We start from the raw sequence: 9,143 nt of genomic DNA, 5'->3' as shown, positions 1-9,143 counted from the left end.
GCCTCCCCTCAAGCGCGGTCCCAGGGGCTGACAGACCTGGTAAGGCCTTGAGGGGAAGCCGGGTACGGGCTGCCCGTCCTGCTGGGGCTGGCACTGCGGATAACGCCTCCGTTTCTCGTCTCTCCTTTTCTTCAAGAACATGATGGTGTTGGGAAGACTCGCACTGCCTGTGTGCAGCCTCGGCAAGGTGCCGCCGCCGGGCGCCTGCAGAGGCTTCTGGGGATGGCTGAATGCCGTGTTCAACAAGTAAGGGTGACCCGGTGTGCACAAGGCCATTAGCAGGTCCCATCTGTCCCCTGTGCGGTTTGTGAAGCAGGGACAATTAAGTCCCAGGACTGGAAAGGACATTTTCTGTTGCCAGTGCTGTTCTTTCCCCCCAGGTTGCATGTTAATGCTTGGCGGGGATGCTTCCTTGCCTGTTTGCAGTTACAAAGCTGTGGCCTTCCAGAGGAAGGTGTGGGGTTTGCTCCCCTCCCCAGGGTGGTAGGCAAGGTGGCAACGTGGATTTTCTCCCTAAATGCCAGTCTTCCTTTGAGCCCCAGATGTGTTTAAACCAGTAACACCACCATGCCCCCTTTACTTACTCAGAGAAGCATCTAACCAACCTGTTGTTTACAATGTGATTCATCCGCACCAGGGTTTCACAGTTACTTTTAGCAAGATAAAGCCTTTCTCTGTGAAACTCTCTATCTGCAAAACTCTTTCTCTGCGCATAACTTTTGCTGGTAGCTAATAGTTGTGCCATATGTCTGCCAGCTCTCTGGAAAGGATTGGGTGGTGCAGGTAATTGCTGTAACAGGGTGCGAAGCTCAAACAGACCGGAGTCTCTTCCAGGTCTTCAGCATTCCTTACCAGACTAAGAAAGATATCTTTGTCCTGAATGGACCTAAGAATTTTAACTAATTGCTAAAGTGTGTCTTTCTGAAATACTCTAATTGTTGAGTAAAAAGGTTTCAAGAATGACAGGAGTGTGACAGGCAATGAGAGGTTTTTATATAATCAGTGTTTGGGAGACAGATGTGCAATTGTTGTAAAACTTTGGATAGAAAGGTGATTTTTCATCTCTCCTTACAGACATGAAAGGAAACAATCAGCTCTAAGGGTTGCATTTGTATTCTTTTTCTTTCTACCACAAGCCTCTGCCATTTAAAATAAAATAAATTCTTGCCTGGCTGATGAAGAACAATCCAAATAATTGTATATAAACCAATTCCAGTAGATCATATGATTATTTTTCTGACATCTTATCATACACCTAACCAAATACTCGTTGTGCAATCGTTATTATCAACGAGGCAATAAACCTGCCACATTACAGAAGCCATGTGAATGCTTCTTCTGTCTTGCAGGGTGGACTATGAACGTATCCAAGCTGTTGGCCCTGACAGGGCAGCCTCGGAGTGGCTGTTGCGATGCGGTGCACTGGTGCGCTATCAAGGCTATCAGAAATGGCAGCAGGACTACAGTGGTCTCCCAACAGGGCCCTTGGGGAAATACAAGATAGAAGCGATTAATGCCACTGACTCTTGCATCATGTACAGAGGATTTGACTATTTGGGTAATGTGGACACAGCTGTGCAAAGATTATACTGAATAGTTCTTTCAGTTGTATCAAAATATGAATAACTGTGTCATTTTCTCTTTCCTTAGCAAGATACAGGGAAATATTTTCCATTTTTTCCCCCCTTAAAATGGCTCTACAAATATTCAGCCATTCCTAAGATTTTGTTGGAGGCATGGTGTAAAGCAGAAAGATTGGGAACTTCATCACCTCTTACCCGAAGCAACCGTAACATTGAAGAAGTGCGACAAAGATTTGCTGTTTCATTGAGTTCATAGTTAAGTAGCTGGTAGCAAAAAGCCCTATGTTAAATATTTCTTTTCTTCTAAACAAGTGATATTCTTGGTGTCTGCGAAGTCGTATTACTTGTTCTCCAGGCCTTTATGATGTCTCCAAAGATGAAAAAAAAAAAAAGCAAGCTCTCTGTTTCTCATAAAATAAGAGATTAAAGAAGTGTTTCAGGTCTCCTTGAAGTAACAAAACCCTAAGTGTGGAGCAGACCATTTAATTTTTTCATTGGCAGGGGACTTTCAGTTTCTTGCAATAGTACGTTACTAAGTCAGAGTCCTTATTTATCACCCAGACTTGCAGAGGATTTTTTGTTACTTACCCATGCCAAAGCTCTTAGAATCTTACCCAAAGTATACAAACTTTGGGGTTTCCATATATACTGAAGTACCGCAAAGGAATTTCAGAGATTCATTTTGCCTTATGGCCCCCCGTATAAGGGAGCATGTCGCTGTGTGGGTTTGGAGGCAGTTGCTAAACTCAGAACTTAGCAACCAGTACAGGTTGTTCCTGGTATTCTGAAGCCAATACTCAATTTTGTCTTCCCAGATGGTCTCAAACATGTTACAGAAATCAAGCTTCAGAAGTGTATTTACATACAAGATGAGTGTCTGCAGAGGCTCAGTGAGACGAAGAATCTGCAGAAGAGTCTTCTCCAGCTGAAGATAATTTCCTGTGGCAATGTCACAGATAAAGGCATCATTGCGCTTCACAAGCTGACGTAAGTGAGCTGCTGAGCTCTTCTATAGCACCTTGCTTCCCTGGCTGTTACACCCCACGGCTTTGGGACTGCGTTGACTGCAAGGGCTGGAGTCTGCATGTTTCTGGGCTGGTTTTGCTCAAGAGTAAGTATTTGATGATCACTTTGGTTTCTATGGCTGACCCCGCTGCTGCAGCTCCTGTTCAGGGCAGGCTTTGATGGTGTCCTGTAACTCCTATGGTCCTTCTACACCTCGCATGGCTTCTGTCACTGGGTTATCTCATGCTCACTGCAGCCTCAAGGTCTTGGGGTGGACCTGAGTGCTCAGGCCTGGGAAGCAGTTGGGTGCTGTGCACCTCTGCACAACATCCATGGTGCTGTATTGAACTGTGGCCTTAAAGTGACTCGGAACTGTTTAGTGTCACACCCAGTTGCAGATACCTACAAATGGGTGATGGATTTCTTCCTACAGAAAGGTTTTACTAGGGACTTTCTATATTACTTGAATTATTATTTACATTAAAATAACTTTTTCTAGAGTCATAGAATATCAGGTTAAAGGGACCTCAAGGATCTTCTGGTCCAACCTATCACAGCTTGTGTTTTCTAAGCTAAATTGCTATTGAGATTATTAAATACTGTTTAATATAAAGCAAGCTCCATGATGCAGGGAGTCCAGGATCTCTTTTTAAGCTGTGTAGAAGGACTGAACATATGGTGAGCTGAAAACCCCCCACTTCAGAAAATAAAACAACTCAAAACAGCTCTGGTAGAATAATCTTTTGTCTAATTTCTGTGTCCACAGTTAAATAGTAGTCACTGACTTTTCTTTCTAAATATTTATAGGAACCTTGAATATTTGTATCTGAGTGACCTTCCTGGAATAAGAGAGAAAGAAACTACTGCTCACATCCTTCAGCAGGCACTGCCAAACCTCAAGCTGGAGCTGGATTTAGAATAAACACAATTACTCGTAATGGAGATGTATTTGATTTCATACTATTTATCGTCTGTTGCACAAGCGAAGTTGTAGACACTACTGTATTTCCAGGTATGGAAATAAGCCCAGATCTCCCAATGCAGCCTCAAAAACTGTACACAATCTTTTGACAAATTATGCAATTAAGTTTTATTAAGCTTAAACCATATAAACTTAAGCTATATAAACTATATAAGCTTAAACTATTCACTAGTCAACAAAAGAGCAGGCAGACTTGTGTGTGTAGTCATTTTTATTCCTGTTTTTATAGGAAGCTGTTAATACCTCAGTAGTTCTCAAATGTTTTATTGCACAGACGTTCTTGTGCAAAACAACAGTGGGCAGAAGGTCAGTGTAGTGAAGCAGCAGCGCTGGGTGCTTCTATTGTGTGGTCCTGGTGTTGTGGAACGGGAGCTCTTTACCCTGAGAATCTCACCTTGTTCAAATAAAATAGCTTATGGGCCTTTTGTTTGTGTTCTTCAGGCTTTGACTCACATGCCTTTGTTTAAGTGAAATGATCTACAAACAGGTAGTGTAGTCTCCTCATAAACACTGAGCTGACAAACAGAACATTGATGTGTTTACAGAGAAGCAGGGTCTCTCAGACAATGTATGTTTATGGAGAAGTGGGGTCTCTTGCATACACCCTTGCACGCATTTTTGGTGTATGCAGAGCTGGACTAAATGAGTCCTGTGAACCTCTTCAGTTGCATCCGTATCACTCCTGCTAAATAAGAGAGTGATTCATCCTCAGGAAGAATACAGTGGTTTTAGTCAATTCCTAGGGTTTTTGTAAGGGAGAAGTGTAGTAGGTAGCAACTCCAGGAAAGCAGATTTCCCAGCAACGCCTCAGTCATGGCAATCTCTGCATAACTGAGCACCTCTTCTCTTGTCCCTGTTTGCCAGCTTGGCTGCTGAAGGAAATGACTCCAGGCCCTGGAAAGGACGTTTTGCACTACCTACATTGTGGGGCTGATTCTTTGTGGCATCTGCCAGCACAGAATGGGCAAGAACAGTGTCCCTCTAGCCTGCCCTGCGCTGGTCCAGTTCTGGGAGCCCACTGCCAGGCTATCAGCCACTTAATAACCTGTGGGTGCTACAGTGCCTTGCACATACACAGGATTAGATGGCTGAACATCCATGCAGAAAATCCTACAGTGTCACAGCTTTCTGAGTGTAACCAAAACTACTGAGGCACAAAATGTACAAGAATAAAATACATTAAATTATAACACAAAAGGTAGACAGGCAGACTCTGTAAGGATATGGCACCTGTCCCAATGAATCTGCTTTGCCAGTTGTTGAACATTCTGGGAAAAGAAAACATTATTTGCTCTAGGTTTCAAGTAGAAAGAGAATGTTTTGCCCAGTAGTAAAACTTTATGTAGTAAAACACATCCAGTAAATCGGCAAAACAAACTACATTTATTCAGAATCAATGCAATAGTACGTCCTAAGATCACACAAAACCTACAAATCATTCTAATACATATGCTTAGGTAGAATTCCTGCCTGCGTCTGGCTGATGTTATAAATGATAATCATTAATTAGTTTTGACAAAAATGATTCCTGTAACACTACAGGCAAGTCACTTCGCTACTGACAGAAACAGCAAATAAAAATTAGCTCCTAATGTAAGGAAGAAACACACAGGAGAAGCTCTGAAAAGACTAAATAAACAACAGGTTGTATTGTTTCTATGTTCTCCTGGTAACAGTGCCCGTAGAGCCTTCCATTAGGTCTGAGTCATTACCAGTATCTTTAATCCTGCACAATCTATAAATGTAGTAGGTAAGTCAGACATTTCTTTAGAGCAGTGCTACTTCAGCAGGTTTGGAACTTACTCAGGTCAGGCAGCCTCTCATCAGGCTTGGCCCCTCACACCACCCATCCCCTCCTCTATTCCCATCAGAGAGGCATTTACAGTTCCTTGTGGGATCAGTGACTCCAAAGCAGTGATACTGCTTTTACACAGCCAGACTCTGATTGATTTGGCAAGGTTGCAGTTCTGCTGACAGGTCTGAAATACAGGGGATGAACAGTCAAGAGGTTTTAAGCTCACACTGTAAGCACTGGATTGCAGTAATCCTGAACTGGTACAGAACCACGAACCAGTACACAACCACAATCCGGTACACAACCACAAATTAAAGCAAATTAACTGTATTTTCCTTGGTACACAGAGCACTGACTAACAGGAGCTTGGAGTTCGCTCTGTGTATCGCTTCCGTTACTGACCCAGAGTACATCACAGACCACTTCTGTGTATGTCCTAACAAGTAGTGATTTTGTTTTCCACCACGTATCCTCCTTTTATAAATTGTGAATGACTTGAACTTTGGTCAATGAATCGTTTTTAATCTGCCATCCGGTTAGATGTTAGGAAAATGGTAGTTTGATTTCCTCATTTTGCAGCAGTACTTCTTGGTGTCCAAAGCTGGTAGTACGTTACTACTGGTTAACTGAGGCAGGTACTGTAACTAAAAGAAAAGTTACATAGTGTGTATTTGTTTGAAAGGAGACTAAAGCATGCATTTCATTTTTTCCAAATGGAATATAAGCTATAACAGTATTCATCCTGTAATCCTGTGCTTTTCAAATGAGGAGTTGTGGAGCTGGGGTTCTACAACTGGACCAGAACCAGAACAGCTCATTAAAGTTCCTTCTTCCAGTCATCCAGGGCAGGAAAAATATTACTGTTATATCCCATGCCATAGAAATAGAAGAGGTAAGTTTCATCCAGGAATTTATACGCTGTAACAGTTCTCCATCCCACACCTCCAACCTCCCCGCTGTCATGGGGAATGTGGCTCGCAGGAAGAAAGAACTGAATGCCTCTCCTCCAGAGGCTGGACCGGAGACTTGGGCTGGCGTCTGGAAAGACTGAACTGGGAGACATGTGCTTGGCAGAAACACCCGGTGCATTGTGCAACATCTGGAACCACGTAAGGGATCACATCCCATCAGCAGTTAAAACAGAATTGGGCATTTTTGCCATCTCCATAACTTGGGACTCAAAAGCACCAAAAAGATCCCAGAGAACTCCAAATTACACCAGCCACACCAGCCTGGCCCGTATGTCCAGCTATCCTGCTATTCTTTGTCAGGAATGCACATTCCTGGATAAACCTGATCTTTCACGTGATGTGCTGCTTACCCCAGCAACTCAATAGAGCTGCACACAGAATTCAGTTTGTACTGAGTTACTCTTTAGCCAAGAGGTTAATTTTCTCCTCAGGCTAAAATTAAGATGGGTCCAAGGCAGGAGCTCACTCTCACCCTTAACTGCTCCCATCAGCCCACCTCCTGTGAGCCCAACAAAGAGAACCAGGCCCCTCCTCAGGTACAGAACATGAAATACTACTATGAAAATGTTACCCCTGGCACGTGCTTTCGAGTCAGCTTGGCTGGCTTCCGAGCCATTTTTCCTTTGCCCAGATCCGCTGCTTCCCTAATGCTGTCAAAGTAGGGGTGCTGCAGCAGCTGCTCGCATGTCTGCCTCTCTGCAGGGTCCATACGAAGACAACCCTTAGAAAAGATGAAGTAAGGGATCACAAGAAACACCCGTTAAACAGGTCTGCACAATTCCAGCTACTCACCCAGCCAACTACTCATATGGATGCAGCTGTTAATATTTTTCTTAATAGATTCTAAGAGTGGCTTTCCAGAATCAGCACGAGGCGTGCAAAGCAGCCAATGCCCAACAACTGCCACAAGGCAGTAGTAGAAACTGCAGCTAGAGGGACAGTTGCAATTGGATGCTGCAGCAAACCTCAAAAAACAGTTCAGCCCAAAACTTTCATTTGAACTAGAACAACTTTCTTAAGCAGGGGACTCCACTATGGCACTAGTCCTGTTGTGCCAATGTGCAGTGTAGCCAGGGCTGTCCACAGCTGTACCTTCTTGTTAATGTCTCCATCCTCACAGTTTTCATTCACTGCATCTTAATAAGGGAATGTTTTCCACCTCCATGGTAAAGAAGAGTGGATTAAAAGTCCTCTCCAAATACCCTCCAGCTCTGTTTTAAAATGAATTTCTGATAATTCAGTAGCTCTCAAACCATTTACCAGCTGATAAGCAAAACCAGACTGCATTTGCTAAGTCTCAGTGCAGAGTTCTTCCACACGCGGTAGTTTTCTTACCTTCATGAGAGCTAGAGCAGAATATGAAATATGAGGGAATTTCATTTCTAACGGCTCCTGGAGAGAAAACAACAGTGAGAGTACTCAGGTTAGCAGGTTTTGGATTCATCAGGGTACAGAGAACCAGCTTTCCACAGCAATGTGACCTGTACCTCACAAAACATGTCTCTTACTTCATGCACTTAGAGAACTGCTGCTGGCATTACTGAGGATGGGTAGGTTGGCTGCCGTGCCACCAGAACCAGGGGAAGGAGCAGAGATTAAGCATTTCTGACTGCTTTTACACAGGATATTGGTTAAAATGTCATGAGAGGAGTTCAGTCACCTCCAAATATTCTGGTGTACATTGGCAAAGTAGAGGGCAAAACTTCTGGATAGGGAAAAAACGGTGTGCAGCAAAGGACTGGTCACACTGACCAAGCGAGGCTCTTCCAGCTCTGACTCCAAAGCAGACAGCATGTGTACGCTGGGCAGAAAGAAGCAGGAACATTTCTCTGTCTGAACACTGCATCTCTTTAGCACTGCACATAGATTGCTGGTTAGCACTAAGCTCAAGGGAAGTGTGTCCAGAGGGAGCTCTTACCATGCTTTCCGGGTCCGGAATTCTTATCCCACTGAAGAACTGGTTGGTGCTGAACACTTGCTGGTGCCTGGGAATAAGATCCCCTTTGACCAAGAATGAAAGTAAAAAAGCAAAGTTGGATTAATCTGCTAGTTTTACAGAGCCTGCATTGAACAAGCTTATATCCTCTGACAAGGCTGACACCATCTGAGACAATGTCTGAAGAGATGGAGTACCATCAAGCGAGCTGATGAAATGTTCTTTTGCAAAAACTAATGTCCACCTGTAACACCTGTGTGACTGTGCTGAAGGAAAGGCAGGGCCACACAGCTCCAGCTGCCCGCGGTCACAGCTGCCCAGGGCCCTCTGCTGTGAACAACTCAAAGAAATTCAGCTGGTGGGAGGAGGTTTTGCAGCAGCAGTACCCAGCTACTGTGCCTTGGTGAGAAACTCAACGTGATCTGGTAGTGTGCGCTTGCAGCCCAGAAAGCCAGCCGTATGCTGGGCTGCATCACCAGCAGCGTGGCCAGCAGGTCAAGGGAGGGGATTCTCACCCTCTACTCTGCGTTGGTGAGACCCCACCTGCAGTACTGCATCCAGCTCTGGGCCCCCAGGGTAAGAAGTACATGGACCTGTTAGAGCAGGACCAGAGGAAGCCACGGAGATGCTCCAAGGGCTGGAGCACCTCAGCTCTGGAGACAGGCCGAAGGAGCAGGGCTTGTTCAGCCCAGAGAAGGCTCTGGGGAGACCTTAAAGCAGCTTCCAGTGCCTACAAGGGCTGACAAGAAAGCTGGAGAAGCTTTTGATAGGGGCCTGTAAGGATAGGACAAGGGATGATGGCTTTAAACTGACAGAGGGGAGCTTCAGATTAGATACCACGAAGAAGTTCTTCCCTGTGAGGGTGCTGAGG

The 9,143-nt window shown here is 44.5% G+C and overlaps 2 protein-coding genes across 2 annotated transcripts in view; one reads left to right on the top strand and one right to left on the bottom strand.

Moving 5' to 3' along the window:
- Positions 1-142: 142 nt before the first annotated feature.
- ATP5S (ATP synthase, H+ transporting, mitochondrial Fo complex, subunit s (factor B)) lies at positions 143-3,689 on the top strand. The gene is made up of 4 exons (XM_010015983.1): positions 143-246; positions 1,350-1,558; positions 2,399-2,570; positions 3,396-3,689. The coding sequence occupies exons 1-4, from the start codon at positions 143-145 to the stop codon at positions 3,508-3,510; spliced, it is 600 nt and encodes a 199-aa protein (XP_010014285.1). The 3' UTR covers positions 3,511-3,689.
- A 2,212-nt stretch (positions 3,690-5,901) lies between these two features.
- Positions 5,902-9,143, bottom strand: part of CDKL1 (cyclin-dependent kinase-like 1 (CDC2-related kinase)) — a gene marked incomplete at its 5' end in the record, with an annotated part of 11,497 nt that continues 8,255 nt past the window's right edge. Inside the window, 4 exons of the mRNA XM_010015984.1 lie at positions 5,902-6,009; positions 6,908-7,057; positions 7,672-7,728; positions 8,255-8,337. Coding sequence (XP_010014286.1) covers positions 5,902-6,009; positions 6,908-7,057; positions 7,672-7,728; positions 8,255-8,337 — 398 coding nt within the window. The remainder of the gene's footprint in view (positions 6,010-6,907; positions 7,058-7,671; positions 7,729-8,254; positions 8,338-9,143) is intronic.

Source organism: Nestor notabilis, unplaced genomic scaffold (genome assembly GCF_000696875.1).
Source record: "Nestor notabilis isolate BGI_N333 unplaced genomic scaffold, ASM69687v1 scaffold15296, whole genome shotgun sequence".
Classification (NCBI taxonomy): Eukaryota; Metazoa; Chordata; class Aves; order Psittaciformes; family Psittacidae; genus Nestor; species Nestor notabilis.
This window is presented reverse-complemented; position numbering and strand designations above follow the sequence as displayed.

Coding starts and splice junctions, on each gene's coding strand:
- ATP5S (XM_010015983.1), top strand. CDS start 143: ATGGTGTTGGGAAGACTCGCACTGCCTGTGTGCAGCCTCGGCAAGGTG. Junction 247..1,349: donor CTGAATGCCGTGTTCAACAA/GTAAGGGTGACC, acceptor TCTGTCTTGCAG/GGTGGACTATGAACGTATCC. Junction 1,559..2,398: donor CAGAGGATTTGACTATTTGG/GTAATGTGGACA, acceptor TTGTCTTCCCAG/ATGGTCTCAAACATGTTACA.